The sequence below is a fragment of the Mauremys mutica genome, chromosome 10, assembly GCF_020497125.1.
Source record: "Mauremys mutica isolate MM-2020 ecotype Southern chromosome 10, ASM2049712v1, whole genome shotgun sequence".
Classification (NCBI taxonomy): Eukaryota; Metazoa; Chordata; order Testudines; family Geoemydidae; genus Mauremys; species Mauremys mutica.
In genome coordinates this window covers 58,134,085-58,151,157 of record NC_059081.1, presented here as the reverse complement: position 1 = coordinate 58,151,157, position 17,073 = coordinate 58,134,085, and the positions used below count along the sequence as shown (strand labels likewise).

General features: G+C 46.7%; 1 protein-coding gene across 1 annotated transcript in view; it reads right to left on the bottom strand.

The window, feature by feature from the left end:
• Positions 1–305: 305 nt before the first annotated feature.
• The window catches only part of CDK15 (cyclin dependent kinase 15), a 57,685-nt gene continuing 40,917 nt past the window's right edge, over positions 306–17,073 (bottom strand). Inside the window, exons 11-16 of the mRNA XM_045032855.1 lie at positions 15,430–15,436; positions 13,495–13,501; positions 12,242–12,263; positions 11,579–11,770; positions 4,433–4,570; positions 306–474 (exon numbers count right to left, since the gene is read on the bottom strand). Coding sequence (XP_044888790.1) covers positions 4,461–4,570; positions 11,579–11,770; positions 12,242–12,263; positions 13,495–13,501; positions 15,430–15,436 — 338 coding nt within the window. The 3' untranslated portion in view covers positions 306–474; positions 4,433–4,460. The remainder of the gene's footprint in view (positions 475–4,432; positions 4,571–11,578; positions 11,771–12,241; positions 12,264–13,494; positions 13,502–15,429; positions 15,437–17,073) is intronic.

Below are 17,073 nucleotides of genomic sequence, written 5' to 3'. Positions count from 1 at the left end.
AGCATAAGAAGACCTCTGAATTAGGCTTTAAACAGCTGGCCCACAATGCACATTTCTAATGCTCTGCTGGTGTGGAATCGGTAGAGTGATAATCCTGTTAGTAATGGCAGAAGCTCCCCCTTGGAAATTATAACAAATAGTCTCAAACAATTCCTTTTGTTGTTGACTTTATCCAAGAAACCATCTTCCCTGGAAACTTCACTCAACTTTAGACTAATCCCCTGCTTCCCTCAGGAGCTCTTTTGTTGGAGGAGATTGTAGGCAAGCCCCCAGGCCTGACAGGTCTCTGTAAGACTTGGATCAGTCCCTACTTTCTTTCAGTTGTCAACCGCCATCAGTCCTGTTTGTTCATCAATCTTCTGGTCCAGGGATCTCTCTATTAAAAGACAAATGGCTGGGTTTATTCGGAGGGTCCAAACTCTAGGCTGTGCTTTTACTTCTTGGTTGCCAAGTCAATCTTCCTGATGTTGCTTTCTAAAAAATACAAAAGACACATCAGGGCATCTGCACTGTCGTCTTCTTTCCCATTGAAAGGTGACTTTTATAAAGAAATCTCCCTGGACCAGATTGTCTTCACAGTTACATCAGTGTAAATCTGCTGATTTCAGAGGAGTCATTCCAGATGTCCACAGGTGTAACAGAGAGCAGAATCTGCCCCTATAACCAAGAATGCGATCAGGATAAAAATCTTGTGCCTAGAGAGTTCTTGATAGGCTAAATCTATACATTGAAAGAAAAAACATCCCAATAATCCCAAATATTCTGCAGATTTATTTGCTTTAGTGACTTTGATTATTATTAAAGATAAATTTAAAACAACTCTAAGCTTTGCGTGGACACCCCCTGTGGCCCAGCTAGTTCAGTAGCACAGAACTATAAAGGGGGCCCCTGCATTGGATATTTGCAGTAAGGGTACCAGTGTAAGAGGGGAAGTAGGCTCCTCAGAGCCACTAAATTCCCCCTCCGGCCGATGGATGGTCGGAGATACAACCGGGTGGAGACTGAACGGAGCTATGGCATGGAACATACAACATCCTGGATTTGGGCATGGCACAGTTTATTTCCTCCCAGAGCACTGGGAGTACAGGGAGGAGATTGTAACAATGACGTGGTGCCCCTTCCTGTGGGTTCCTGGCAAAGCCACCATTGAACCTTTTATGTTCTGTTCTTTGTTTTTATTTTTGTACCACATTCAGGTTGAGTAGTGAAAGCAGGCTGCCAGTTTCACTGTTTCTAGTCAGTTTCACTTTCTCATACATGAGCTCAATGTTGTGCTTTAGATGCCAAGTTACCATTATTTAGATTATTTTAAACCTGCTTTTAATTGGCAGCTTTTAAAATACTAAAACCATTTCTATTACATTTAACATCTCACTCTTTTAAAAAAAAATAAATTAAAAAAATCTAAATTTGTACACTACTAGATTACATCTAACTGAACATTCGAAGAGAACTTGAGTTGATATTTAACTTGTCTAGTATGTAAGGCAAGTGTGTGTGTGTGAGAGAGAGAGAGGGAGAGAGAGAGAGAGAGAGTGATGGGGAAATAAGAAGGAACAGTGTCAACATGAAATCTAGTAAATATTTTAAAAAATAATTATTTTTGTGATTGTGCTATTTTAAAAATTTAGTGTGTGAAAGACTCACAAAAACAGGGGAAACTGATTAAGGTTCTGATCCTGCAAACACTGAAGCATAAGCATAACTTTACTCAAGTGAGTAGTCTAGCGCCTTCGATGGAATTACTGACAAGAATAAAGTTACTCGGGTCCTGATCCTGCGAACACCTATCTGACTGCACAGAGGAAACAGCAAAACTGACTGCACAAAATCGCCTGACAAATGCACAAAGTAAACAAATGGGGGAAAAAAATTGAACTTTTTTTCTGCATTTTCTTTCAGTAATAGTGATCTAAGGTGTTATTTGTTGCAATAGTAGGTAAAAGGTATTCAGACTGAAGTAGGATTTTTAAGTTAATAGTTTCCCAGTAAAACTGAAATACACACCGTGTAAAATCAATGCTGTTATGATTTAAGACAATTTCAGCATCTTTACCTAGCTCTTCTCAGACATTAGAGCACACGTAGGGCCAAATTCTCATAATACTGTTATGCTGATCTAAACCCAAAGTAATTCCATCTACTGAAGTGGTCCTGGTTTTACAATGATGTAATTGAAAGCATAATCTGATCCATGGCATGTGTGCTGAGTTACTCAGGGCATGTCTACACTTGCCATTTAAAGCGCAAAAAGTCCCTTTTTTGCGCAAAAACCACGGGAGCGTCTGAGTTTCACCGCAAACAGAAAACCACCTCCACAAGAGGTGTATAGTTCTTACCAGTGATACTTTGCGGTGATGTGCAAGTGAAGACACGTTCTTCCTGTTTACACAGTTTAAGATATCCCATGGTGCCTAGGTGACCACTCTGGCCAGCAGCTCTGCCGCTCTGATGCCAGGTAAACAGACGTCCATCCCTCCCCCTGTAAAGCCCCGGGGAACTTTGAAACTCTCCTTCCTGTTTTCTTGGCAAGTGCTCACTTATCATCTGGCCAGGTGACAATGGCTGCTCCATGGAGCAAACGATCCCCTGCTTGGAGCAATGCTGTGCTACTGGAGCTGATCAGGGTTTGGGGAGATGAGGCTGTGCAGGGACCCAGGATGCCCCACGATCACCCCCTTCCTTTCCCACAAGACCTATCTTCAAAATGGAGAGAGCTCCACTGTGGGATAGCTGCCCTCAGTGCACTGCTCTCATCGGGGATGGAAGTGCTGCAAATGTGAACAGGATCTGACACCTGTGGAAGTCAGTGAGTACACAAACCAGCGCTTTTCTTTTACTGGTTCCCTCTCACCGGTGAAACTAAGAGCGCAAAAACTCTGCAAGTGTAGACATAGCCTTAGATAATGAAGATCTGAGTGGTAGTGGGGAGTATACCTGCGTGTATGAAATATGTCCACTTTTTGGCATTTTTAACCCTAAAAGGAAAAGGCCTACACAGTAAATTTGAGCCTCCAGATCTGTGGAGAACTAGAATAGGTTAATATGACAGAGAGCAGTCCCAGGAGCTGAGAAGCCATCCATCAGTCGTTCCTAGGCTCAGATAATCTAATGTAGGGTATACACACCCCTGAAGGAATGTATATAGTGCAAAATCTAAGCATGACAGGGAACATTTGTTATGACTAACCCAGTTCAGATAAGTAGAGCACCTATACCTTTCCCCAGTTACTTCAACAGTAATCTCTTTGTATGACTGAACAATGTTTGGGAAAAAATTAACTGCTGATCATGCTCAGAAGCTAACTGTAAAACTTGATTAATTCACCATTGGCAAATGCAGACCAAGCAAAGAAAAATGTTAAGCAGTCTTGTAATTATGAATGACATAAAATTCAAAAATATTTGAGGTGGGGGGGGAAGCAGGAGCATCCTGGCCTCACGGGGAGGGCACTGGTCTCAGAGTTAGGAGAGCTGATATGGCAAACATGTCGCTATTAAAAACAGGGATGGGGAAGTTACCATGGGAGCCGATGCTTCTAACCCTATGAGCTATAACTCCTGCAGAGTCTGCTCCTCCCCCTGTCTACACCCTTCAGATGATGGGTAGGGGAGAGGGCCCAGGGGTCAGTGGCAGAAGGGTCTGCCCCAGGGGTGAAAGTAACTTACAGGACTTACCGGTACTGCCGGAGTTCTGAGGGGGCGTGGCCTCATCCGGAAGGGGTGTGGCCTGCGGGGAGCTCTGAGCCCTTTAAATCCGTCCCCAGCCCAGCCGCCGGAGCTGCGGGTGGGATTCAAAGGGCTCTGGGCTCCTCGCAGCTGTGGGAGCTCTGAGCCCTTTAAATCCTGGCCCCAGCCCGGCCGCCGGAGCCGCGAGTGGGATTTAAGGGGTTCTGGGCTGCCTACAGCCGCGGGGAGCTCTGAGCCATTTAAATCCCGGCCCCAGCCTGGCCGCCCGACTTGTGGGCAGGATTCAAAGGGCTCTGGGCTGCCTGCTGCGGTGTGGAGTCCAGAGCCCTTTAAATCCCCGGTGCGGTCCGGCATGGTGTATTGGCTCTTGCCGGTACGCCGTACCGGCCCGTACCAGCTTACTTTCACCTCTGGTCTGCCCTCTGTCTGGCTATTCTGAGAGCTGTGGGATATCTTTGTGGATGTCGGTGCAGCTGTGTTTGGAGGCTACAGGCCTGCAATCCCCCCTTCCTCCACCTGGATGGAAGCTCAGGAATAAGAACTTTTTAGAATTTCCTGCTTAACCTTTCGTCAGCCATGGGTTTTGCCATGGGATGAGAGATTGTAACCCCTTTCTGTCCCGCTCTCCCCACCTTAGGGCCTTACCAGCCCACATGGAGACTCGTTGTGGGATCTCATTTGTTGAGGATGTTGGCAGTAGCTTCTATAGTGAAAAACAAGCACTGTTCTTTTAGTTCCTTACCTAAAAGGCCGTTGAAGATTCTTGTTTTTCACCAAAACTTGCTTGAACTGGCTTGGTGATGACCCTTCTGGTAAGGAGCAAATAGGTCACAGATTTCTGGCTGCAGCCTCACTCCTGGAACTGTAAACAGTGACTGTGCTGTGGAGAAACCAAGTTTGAGGAGAGAGACTGAAAAGGATGTTTTCCTCACCATACCTGCTCTGTATCGTCTACACTCTCACTCCACCCGCAAATATCTCTGCTTCTTAATATAAAATTGTGGGTGGGAGCAGCAACGGCCACAGAGACACCAGGGAAGCTCTGATCTCCCTAATGTTTCCCAAAGCCACTGTTCAGAGAAATATAGTTTCATATACGTGGAACGTTCACCCAGGCAAATCCTTCCACTTGAATTCATCTTAGTGCAGATAAACTGTTTATCTGAATCACAGTTGTCCCCAACTCCTGGTGTTAAAAATATGGCATTTAATTCAGGAGCAGGCACTTTAGAAAAACAAAATCTAGGATGCTGTAAAACATATTAGCTGTGAACTTGATCCCGCAAACACTTCAGCGCATGAGCAATCTCATTACTGATCACAGGAATAAAATTAATTGTGTGCTTTGCAGGATCAGGCCCCCCTTTAGTGAACTAAAATCCACTGAAACTTTGTTTAGCCAGTGGAAAGAGGGGAACTTTTTAACTGCAGATCTGCTGAAATTCCTTTGTTAAGTTTCAGTTGAAGCAAACCTGTAATCACTTTCCTTGGTTTACAGTACCCCCATTTGTAAAGTGTGAGGAAGGGGGAATCTTACACTATTACTTTGCTACTACTGGCAGTTCATATCACCTGACATAAATTAGTTTGGAAACTTCTTAGCGCTCACTTTCTTATGCATATTTGGAGAGGGAAGGAGAGAATGCAGGTGTGTTTCTTAAACTCAGGCTCCCTTGCCCCTAAAAATCTCATCTATGTTTTTGTTTGTTTGCTCCTTTTTTAAAAAACAAACAACAGGAAAACATTATTTGGCAGAACAGTGGTGGGAATGCAACCTGCTAATCAAAAGGATTCAGATCGATCTGTGCACTGCCAAGCTCTCTCCTTCCCACCCGGTGGAGGGAGAAAAGAAAGAAAAAGAAAAGAGAGCGAGAGAGCGAAGGCAAAGAGCTTCTCTCCTTCAGCAATCTCACAAATGCAAAACCTTCCACTCCAGCGACTCCTCATTAACTTACCGAATCTGACAGTCTAATTATCACAGCTGCTTCGCGCTTAGAATAAATAAATACTAAAGTGGGTGTTTAAAGAAATTGAGAAGGGAAATTCAGTCATCTAGACAGTCAATAGAGAGAGTTTATTTTAAATTTTTATATTCCTATGTATTTATATCATTTTGGGAAAGATAATGAGATAGTTGTCTTTCAGACTAATTGAGTTCCTAGGCTCATGGCTGCTTGCTGTCACTGTCTCAAACTTAGCGTTAACTTTTGTGCCTTAGAAATCTGATCACTGCATCTCCATTTACGCTTCTCTGCTGATAACCTGATGAAGGCAGAAGTGCAGTCGAGAGTGGAAAGTGACTAAATGGTATTGCTGGTCTCAGCACCTTTCACAGCAAACAAGACAACTAAATCTTTTTAGATTTGCCTGCAATGGTCTTAAAGGAAAAGTGCAACTGAAAGAAACCTGATACAATTTTGTAATTAGACAAAATAATACAGACTGTCTAGTAACCTCTTAGCGTGTGGTGTCTGTAAATATTCAAGAGTATTAACAGCACCCATCGGTCATGGACGTTCTGCTGCCTGAACATTTACTTATTAAACATAGGCCCACTGTCGAGTTACTTTGGACTTACACCAGGATGACTGAGAGCAGCATTGTCTGTTGTACTTAGTTTGCCAGAGTGCATATGGGCCAAACTTTGAGGTTTATGCTCGAGGCTAGTTGTACTTTTTCAGGAGCATGAATGGGGGAATAGGCACAGGGAACCTTCCTTCCTTCCCATCACCCAGCCCTACTCCCCTGTGCTCCTGTACAGGGGCCAGGCACAGTCCTACTCCTTGCGCTCAGGCAGCACAAAGTCAGCTGCAGGCACTTCAAAGGGTTTAGCAGAGGCTACATTTCCAGAGGCCTGTGCCTCCAGGAGCTCCTGCTCTAGGGTGGTGCACCTTTGCATTGCCTGCTACCGACAGCTGTGGTATAAAGGCACTCAGTCTTTACACAGGCAGAACTTCCATACAAGTCGGCCTCTCTGAAAATCAGGTCACTTGAGGCTGATGGGAATTTTGCCTGAGTAAGGAATGAGAAAAGATTTGGAAAATTGTCCCGAAATAACCTTATAGCAGGGGTGGATACAGCTCATGAGCCGTTATAAGCCGGCCCGCGAGCTCCCGCTGGGGAGCAGGGTCTGGGGTTTGCTCCGCTCCAGTGCTCCAGCTGGGGCGCTTGGTCGGGGGCCACACCACACGGCTCGGCCCCGCTCCAGCCTGGGCGCTGGGTCAGGGGCTGCACCATGCGGCTCAGCTTCACTCCAGCTGGGGCGCTGGGTCGGGGGGGGGAGGGCGCACTACTCGGCTCGGCCCTGCTCTGGTGCTCCAGTCAGGGCATTGGGTCAGGGGCCACTCCACACAGCTCCCAGAAGCCCTGGCATGGCCCCACTCCAGCTCCTACGTGCCCCAATGGCCCTCTCCGGCACTCCAATTGGAGCTGCAGGGGCAGTGCCTGCGGATGGGGCAGCATGCAGAGCCGCCTGGCCGCACCTCCACATAGGAGCCAGAGAAGGGACATGCCACTGCTTCCGGGAGCCGCTTGAGGTATGCGGTGCCCAGAGCCTACACCCCTGAGCCTCTCCCCACGCCCCAACCTCCTGCCCCAGCCCTGATCCCCCTCCCACTCTCCAAACCCCTGGATTCCAGCTTGGAGCATCCTCCTGCACCCCAAACCTCTCATTCCTAGCCCACCCCAGAGCCCGCACCCCCAGCTGGAACCTGCACCCCTTCCCACACCCCTACCCCAACCCTGATCCCCCTCCTACCCTCTGAACCCCTTGGTCCCAGCCCAGAGTACCCTCCTATACCCCAAACTCCTCATTCCCAGCCCCACCCAGAGACCACACCCCCAACCAGAGCCCACACCCCTTCCTGCACCCCAACCCCAATTTTGTGAGCATTCATGGTCTGGCGTACAATTTCTATTCCCCGATGTGGCACTCGGGCCAAAAAGTTTGCCCACCCCTGCCCTATAGAAAGGATTGCCTTGATTCATGGGCCAGCATAAACTGAGGTTGTTGTTTAATACCAACTGCAGAACTTTGAGTCACTCCCATATAAGACATATTAAAACTGGATTTATACATTTAAAATGGCCTTAAAACTTTCAATGCATCTAAAATTGATTTTCAACATGAGGTGTCTAACAGTGAGTCCTGAGGATGTCTCCATCCAAACGGCAGAACTCAGCGGTGGAACAGGCACGTGGTCGGACACTGATGCGAGTACATAATCTAATCAAAGCAGCTGACTCATTCAAGAGATTATTTCACAGACAGTAGCCTCCTGCAGGCTGCCTATTGACTTTACAGTACACTGCACTGGGCCAGTGGGAGCAGCAGCGGAAGCTCTGGTGTAGGCATTGACAAGGTAGTGCTGTTTTAACCACTGTGTTGTCTAGGCCTGCTCTGAGCAGAGTTACTTGATACAGTGGCAAAAAGGCCTGTGCCCTGTTGACGCCAGCACCCCACACACTGGAACTGAAGTGGTGGTAGCAACAATGGGGAATTTTAGGCCAGCCAGGCAGAGCAGACACACCATGTGTGCCTGAAGGTGGCTGGGAAGCACTTTTGCATGTCTTGAAATCTCTCATCACCAGTTCACAAAGGGTGAAATTCCCCTCCTAGCAAAGGCCCAGCATCAGGCCCGTGCACCACTTAAATCTTACTTAGCCCCTCAAAATAGGACTTGAGTGAGCCTTAATGGTCCACAGGCCTTGGGCTGATCCTCTGCACAGGGCTGGATGTCACCTGTGCAGAGGATCAGGTGAGAAAAGCTTCTGTTGAGCTGGGCCTTTAATCCAATGGGAACTTGACGGCACATCAAGCTCAGACCTCTGTGCTTCCTCTACCCTTGGTAATCAAGCATCACAGTCTTGGGTTCTTGAGTGAAGCTGCTCTCTAGTTAAGTTCTTCCTACAGGACTATGTTGGTGCCATCCACAAAGTGCCGCAGCTTGCTGCCTTCCCATCCCAAAGGACAGTTCTAAAGCCTTTGAAGGCAAACGAAATGTAAAAATAAACTACATTTGCAGCTATGGCAAATATTACTTTGCCTTAGTTCTGATGGCACACAACCTCGGGGGCTAATTTAGTGTAAGGCCGTTAGAAATGGGGTACTAGAATGAAAGGAGGAGGGAGCTCTGTTTTTCCACATAAATTGTTCATCCGACATGCTGGTGTTCAGGCTGTAAACACGGAGCCATACCAGGCAGCAGGATGCAATTCACTGGTCTAGCTTGTGGCTTTATCTGCATTGCTGTGGCAGGGGACTGTGTCATAGGGTAGTTCAGGGTGAGAAGGGGTGAAACTTGCTACACCTTTTTAAAGGGAACAGCATTGCTGGCTCCAGACTACCAGCTCATTCTGAAAAAGGCAGGACCGTGACCCTTTGATATACAGCAGTACAGGGGTGCTGATATATTTGAGTGTAGCTGGACTGTGAGTGGGGTTTGAACCTAGGACCTACTGTGCTGAAAGCTTGAATCTCTGTCATTGGCGCTAAAGGTGGAGTACATTAGCTGGCAGCTTGCAGCTTCTTATGTGGACCAACCAGTAGAGGGAGGATTAAGACCCATACTCTGTTCGTGTGGGTTACACCACTTCCCCAGTATCTTGTATCAATGGAGCACAAAGATCCCATTCTAGCCCCCTCTACTCAGGTTCTCAAGCGGGAAGAAAGAGCTCCCTGCTTCCTGTCACCCAGCTCTCAGGCTCACGGGCCAGCAGCCACTGTCTGTCCATTAGCATTCATTTCAGTCATCACAAAGATGTTATTTAGGAGGACTCTTGCCTTTGAATCATTGGTTCCCCAATTTCCCCTCAGATGTAACCTTTAGGAGATATCCTCCGGCTACAAACTTGTCAGGGCAACTTATGTAAAGGACAGTTCAAGCTACAATTATTTCACAAAAAGGTAAAAGAATTTCCAGGGGGAGCATTTTTTATGTTGATTTTGTTGGTTTCTCTCCCCCTTATTTTGGTTCCTCTCTGCATCCCTTGAAGTCTAACCCCCCCCCCCTTTACCTTTATCACCATCTCATTCTTTGCCCTCCTGCTTTAACTTTCTCCTTCTGAGGACACAAACTACCCCCCAGCATCCTTCAGAACAGAGTAGGAACAGAACATATTTAAAATCTGCACTGTTATCATAGCAACCAGAATGCAAAATTTCAATTCCAAAATGACGTGATACCAAAATGACACAGGAGAACAAATGTCTTACATGATCATAGCAATGGAGATGGATGCATTGGGAATTATTCAAACTTGCCTAATTTGTACAGTCCTAATGAGTTGCTCATGAATATGATCTTGTACAATCATACTGTACTTGTTTCAATCCAACAGACTTTAATTTTGTTCCCAGCATATTCGTTGCTATGCTAACGACATGTAATTTCTTGTCCACTGAGGTGCCTCTCACTGCTATGCAGTGCAATACCAGTGACAATAAATATGAGATGGTATATAAACCCATGTGAAAAGAATTCATCTCCTGTATGGAAATATGCCTTGGATATTATATCTTGTCCAGGAGAGTGACACATTGTGCCAATCTGTTGTCTCATTCCCTCTCCTATTTCTCCTTTCTCTCTCCCCCCCCCTTTCTGTCTTACTGTCTGTCTGTCTCTGTACCTATTTTTTCCACACTCTCTCTTTCTCTGTCTCTTGGCACTGGCACTTTCATCTCCTCCCTTGGGGATTTGAGATGTCACTGCAGGAAGTGCTTGTCCGCCTCTCCGGCAGCAGCAGAGCCCTGTGGCTTTGACAAACCTCATTTAATTGGGAGGAAGCCAGGAGGGTTTGAAAGAACTGAAACAGCCACAAAACTCCTTTTATCAGGCATAATTTAAACTCTGCATGGAAAAAACCCTATATGTATAAAGAAAAGTCAACTTCCCTCCTGCTGTGAGTGCTCCCCTCCTCCCCCCCAGCACAGGCAGGCTCCTGCGAGATTCCATCTTTCATTTTTCTGAAAGTGTCAAAGTAGATTTGTGCTCTGTGACTGGGTGAACAGAAAAGGAATACAGATGTGTCTCTCTCACTCACATACAGCACCTTCAGAAGGGTGGCAGTGCAGGAGAGATGCTAGCTGCAAGCCTCTTTACTTGGGATATGTCAGAAAATCCAAAAACAAAAGTTTTCAAATAACTTTGCAGCTTGGGCCAAGAAGGTTCCTCCTTAATCACCCTTATCTAGAAAAGGAGCTGGTGCCCAGGAATCTTTGGAGAATGCCAGGACCACTGGGCACATTATACAGGGCGAGGAAGAGATTTTCCAGTTCCGTAGCTAGGCAGGCACCATTCTCTTTAGGTACTGGAGTAGTATGTGAATGTGTGGTTTTTGTTTGTATGTGATGAGTGAGCTACAGAGGGAGAGAGAAGTAAATGCAGGTAGTTCTAAGGGAGAGCTGGTATGACAGGATGCAAAGGACAGCTGGTGTCTTCAAACTTCAAAAGGCAGCAGGAGGTCTATTTTGGGGAACAAGGGCTAACACATTGCGCCAAGCAGCTGGGAATTCAGGATATGAGCAAATCACAATTTGAATTAAACTACTCCCTCTGAAAATACAGCATCACCCAGCTCTAGGAAAGAACTTTGGACTCGTAGTTACACAATTGGGGAAGGATGGCACTATTTCAAGGCATTCACACCATTCCTATTTCAATGAACCCCCAATATTAAGGTCCCCTCCATGTCCCCTCCATGTTCCAAGTGTCATGTGTTGGGAAAAAAAGCTAACACTTGTTCAAACTGCAGCTCAGAGCCCCAAAACTTTGCAGCTTATGGGAGCCTAGCAGGAGCCCTCAGGCTTTGAATTTACTAGGGATGCTCTTAACAAATCAAATGTGAAGTAGCTCCCTTCTTCCTGAGATGGGATCAGGAGATAACGTACCGTCACAAAGCTGATACAGCCGAGATGGCAGAGCACTGAAGAAGTTATGAACAAGTGCATCCTGTGCAGAGACCCGCTCTCGAGGAAAAGCTTTTAACATTTTCGATGCCAGGTCTTCAGCTCCTGGCACCCGGCCCAGCCTAGAAAAGCAAGAGAAATAAATTGCACCAGAGATGGGTCCAAGCCAGATAGCTAAGATCTGGAACCAGATCTGGATCTGAACTTCCTTTAAAGCTTGGGGGTTAGGGAAAGGGAGAGGTGCACAATCTGGGAAATTTGTGTATGCCCGTTATGGAGATATGGGCCTGTCCTGAAGTTTGGAGCTTCATGGGAACGTACTCCATTTTTGAGGGTGCATATGTCCAAGAATTTGGTTCAGACCTATCTCCAAATAAACCTGTTTAGAATCCTCCCTTCTCCCTTTTGAAGATAAATTGTTACTTAGCAAAGAAAGGGATTGGAATAAAAAAAGACACTAGCAATTACGGAGGGCTGAATATTACATGTGTCACAACTAGAACCTCACATGTTACTATTATGGTCAGGCTCTTAGAAATGCATAGGTGAGAAAATGTCAAATGTCAGCTTGCCAATACTCTGCTAGACCTGTCAGGCTATGTCTATGCAGCAAGTCGGGCTCGTGCTGTGGGGCTGTTTCATTGCTGTGTAGATTTTCGGGCGCAGGCTGGAGCTGGGCTCTAGGACCCTGCAGGGTGGGAGGGTCCCAGGGCTCGGGCTCCAGCCCATGCTTGGAAGTCTACACAGCAACGAAACAGCCCTGTACCCCAAGCACTGCGAGCCCAAGTAGGCTGGCATGGGCAAGCCGTGGGTTTTTCTGAGCTGTGTAGAGATATACCTTCAGTGGCCACTCCAGATTTGCGTTCAGAATTAAGAAGCCAAATAAAATATCCTTTCCCCATCTGCTACCCTCCAGTTTGACGGTGCAATTGGGCTGTACATGTGTTGGAGCTGCGCCGATGTGAATCACTTGCTCAGGATGAATGTTTTAAACAAGAAAATATGCCCAGTAAATGTCAATGGCAAGTGGCCGACTCCCAGAGCCGACTGCAGCTGGGAGACTAGGAAGTGAAGGAGAGAAAACAAACAAACAAGCAAACAAATAAAAACAGGGCTTTTGGTTTTACAGCTTTTACTTTGTTTGCTCTGCTCCTGGTGTTTCAGCATCAGGTGGCACATCAGAGCTTGGCCTGTTGTGTTTCTACTGACTACCCCAGCTGGTGCTTCCCCTCTAAATGACATCACAGGCCTGGTATCGCCCATGTGTCCTACTGTTTCATTCCTCTAATGCTTATGCTGCACAGAGCGCCTCACGCTCCGGGTGAGGAGAGAGGATGTTAAAAAAGAGACACTAGAGCACACAGCTTTGGAAAAACTCGGGTCTTAGCTACTCTAGGCTGTGATGGATGATTGCTCAATTCTCACCTCAGGCAAAACCATACCAGCCCCTGCTGGTTAGGGGAGCAAGATACTGGGACTCAAATTCTTGGTGTTAGCCTGTGGTAAGGCAGACCACTAGAAAAAGGGTGCAAGGCTCTTCTTCTTCCCCTCTCCTTGTGATCTCCTTTGCCCTGCTTGGTATCCCCATCCTCAAGACTGCATGCTATGCCACCAAGCTTGCCAGTACCCCTCTTCCAGGCTCCACACAGCGCCCAAGCACTGGGTAGAGCTCCTTAACTGGCCATGGAGGGTTTAACACTATGAAGTTCTCCTTCCCTTCTCAAGAGCTCAGTGTGCTGCCTCTATAGTGTTTAGATCCTGCTGACTTAGAGAGTCAGAAACGAAGATTCAAAGCTGGCGTAGCATTCAGTGCAGAACTCTGTCACTAAGGTGCTGACCAGCTCATTGGTGTTAGCTGTAATGGACCCTTTCAAGTTTGAGCGACTGGGTCCTATTACCAAGGGACTGTGGCGAGTGAGACGGAAGCTGTGCCACCCAGCATGGTGTCAGAGAATACATCCATTTCCCTGTTCGTAATGGTAGCAAGAAGGGAGCCTGGTATCCAAGTTAGAGAAGTGATAGTTTGTGTATTCCTGAAAGTTTCTGGAGACATGGATTAAAATTACACGTGCGTCTAAGAACAGTACTTTTCTGAAGACTTCAGCAGCGTCTCCTTTTAGAAATTCAGAACAGAGGCTAAGGATGCCAGCTCTACAGCAGAGCATATTTTCCCCTGGAGTGGTACTGGACAAAGAAGTGAGGTACTGAACAATGATGATTAAAAGGGTAGTTACTGTGTAAACGCCATATTCCACCCTGGACCTACAGGTGTGTGAGCGCTTTGGAGCAGTGTGACAGGGCGCTGAGCAGAAACACTGCAGAATCAGCCCCCTGCCACTCCAGCCCCATTTAGGTGAATCAATTGGAGCTGGCTGGAAAGAACCTGCCCTAACTGGGGAATGAGAGCCAGCTGCCAGGCCAGGGCTATATAAGAGGCTGGGAAGAAGGCAGTGGGGTGGTGGGATGGAGGAGAGTGAGGGAGGGCACCTAAGGAGAAAGCCCTTCCTGCCTGGGTTCAGACCCAAGGAACCCAGAGCTGTACATGTTGTATGGTGAGAAGGTGGTGGGAGCACAAACCTGTAAATAAAAGCGTTAGTGGTTTCAGAACCCGAAGGTGGCTGAGTGACTTTATCTGAGCATAGCAGAGGCAGGCACCAGGCAGGCCAGCTGCACTCTGCTATAAGTGGGAATAGTCTTTTCAGCTAGCCTATGAGTGCAGAGCACCTAGCACAATGGGGTGCTTAGACAGGGAAGGTCTGTAGTGCTGAATGTCCCTGGCCACATTGTGCAGCTTTATTCTGGGCAGCGAACACCTCCACTGTGTTATTACTAATCTGGTGCAGCCAGGTTCATCACAGATGACAGCATGGCCGCTGCCAGTCCATGATCAGGCAATGTTCCCCTCCTGACCTCAGATCCGATCTTCAGGGATTAAGGTGCAGGGATGTTATCTCTGAGGTGACCTAGGTGGCTAAAAAGTGCCAGCTAGCAGTGACCAGGGATGACTTCAATTCTCTCGGGGCCACTTCACAATAATACTTCCCTATTATTGATCAAATCAGACACTAGTGACCAGGCCTTCTGAAATAGATGTGGGTACTGTGATGAGTGAAAAGCAATTTCCCAGATTATAAATACCTTTCCTTGGCAGTGCAGGGAAGGAGGAGGGGGAGCTATTTTAATGCTGACACTCTAGCACCGGAGAGAGTGAGTGAGAAAGGTGCTCTACTCTGCACTGTTTGAAGTGCTGTCTTTAGGATGAGCTGCTAAATCAAGGCCCAGGCTATCTCTAGTAGCATTTGGTCACTGAAGAATGTGAGTTCTCTTGCCTTAACTAACCCCAAGATCATTTTCTGACAAGACCACTGTATGCCTTAGTTAACTCATTCTGGCAATATTCCTATCAGCTATTTCTATGCAAGAGAAATTGGTCATCAAGTCTGCTCCAGAGGGCCTGGGAAAGCATGATCTTCCTGAATCAAATTGTGCCCCTCAGATAGTCACACATAATGCTGTGGAACTGCTGCTTGTCTGAGAATAATAAAGCCAGTAGGTGCCTATCCCTACTGCAGTTTCTCAGAATCTGATGCTTACCTTATGGCAGGTTTGATTATTACTAAGAACTGCCGTACTCATCCTGAACTCACTGAAGGGAGCTCATTTAAAGTTAAATGGTTGCATATAAAAACAAACAAACCCAGAGGCTGCTTTGACGTTGCTGTCATAGGTAGCTTACCTGGCACAGATCATCTGGAGCCTCTGAGGTCTACTGGAGACGACCCTCTCTAGAAAGTTAATATGCAATCAAAAGATTAAACAAAAATCAAGCAAACAACCATTCTTTGAGCCCTTACAAAAACATGCACTTGGAATTTCAAAGGCTCCTATAGAATCTGTCACTGTAGCATTTATAAATATACATTATTCCTATAGGACTTGGATATCCGCATTGATGTTAATAAGGCTGTTAGCAGTCTGTAACCCTTTCTTTTCATACACCTATGAGAGCAGGTCTTGGGCCTAATTCTGTTTCCACTAAAGCCAGTGGGAGTTCTGCTTTTGACTTTCACAGAAGCAAGGTCAGTCCCCAAAACCTAAGACTAAGAAATCAGGGGTAGTGTTGCCTAGTCAGAACCAAGGACCCAATCCAGCAAGCAGATCTGCTTGGGCAGACCCTTACACCCAATCCCACACTGAGGTCCAGGGTTCGCCTTTATGGATCTGATTGCAGGACAGAGCTTGAGTGAGGGCTCTAGGACAGTGGTTCTCAACCAGGGGTCCATGTACCCCTGGGGATACGTGAGGTCTTCCAGGGGATACATCAACTCATCTAGATCAGGGGCAGCTCTAGACATTTAGCCGCCCCAAGCAGGGCGGCACGCCGCAGAGGGCGCTCTGCCGGTCACTGGTCCCGCGTGGCTTCCGCTGGTCCTGCGGCTCCACCGGACCCCCCACAGGCACGCCTGTGGGAGGTTCACCGGAGCCGCAGGACCAGCGGACCCTCCGCACGCACGCCTGCGGAAGGTCCACTGGAGCTGCCTGCCGCCCTCCCGGCGACCGGCAGAGCACCCCCCGCAGCATGCTGCCCCAAGCACGCGCTTGGCGTGCTGGGGTCTGGAGCTGCCCCTGATCTAGATATTTGCCTAGTTTTACAACAGGCTACATAATAAGCACTAGCGAAGTCAGTACAAACGAAAATTTCATACAGACAATGACTTGTTTATACTGCTCTATATACTATGCACTGAAATGTAAGTACGATATTTATATTCAAATTGATTTCTTTTATAATTAAAATAAATAAAATAATGGTAAAAATGAGACAGTAAGCAATGTTTCAGTACCAGTGTGCTGTAATACCTTTGTATTGTTATGTCTGATTGTGCGAGCAAGTCGTTTTTAAGTGAGGTGTAACTTGGGATTACGCAAGACAAATCAGACTCCTGAACAGGGTACAGTAGTCTGGAAAGGTTGAGAGCCACTGCTCTAGGATGGCTAAGTGGCTTAGCCAGATTCCCACTGCCATGCTTGCTTTATAACCTTTCTAGCAGACTGAAACCTTGCAGACTTTGGGTTTGGGAGGGGGGTTGGTTTTTTTAACGGTCAATTTTCAGAACAACTGGAATCTTTTTTATTTATACATTGAGAGTGAAAACAAATTTTTCAAAGATCATCTTCCACTTTTCAAGCTCAAAAATTAATGTAACGTCACACGTATGGCATCGATAGTATAGACTAGTCACTTGAAGCTTTCAAAAAAAGAGAAAAAGAAACAATCCCCTTTGAGCTTTTTAACTGGTACATTCTTATTACCAAACAATTCCCTGTCACTGGAATTGCAATCTGCACATTGCATTGCACGGACACAGTTCTGGGCTTTCATTCCACTTCACTGTTCAATGGAGTTTCACTCGCTCCCAAACTATCAGTAGGGTCCATTGTATTTCATTTCAAATAAGGGAACTTTTGCATCTTCA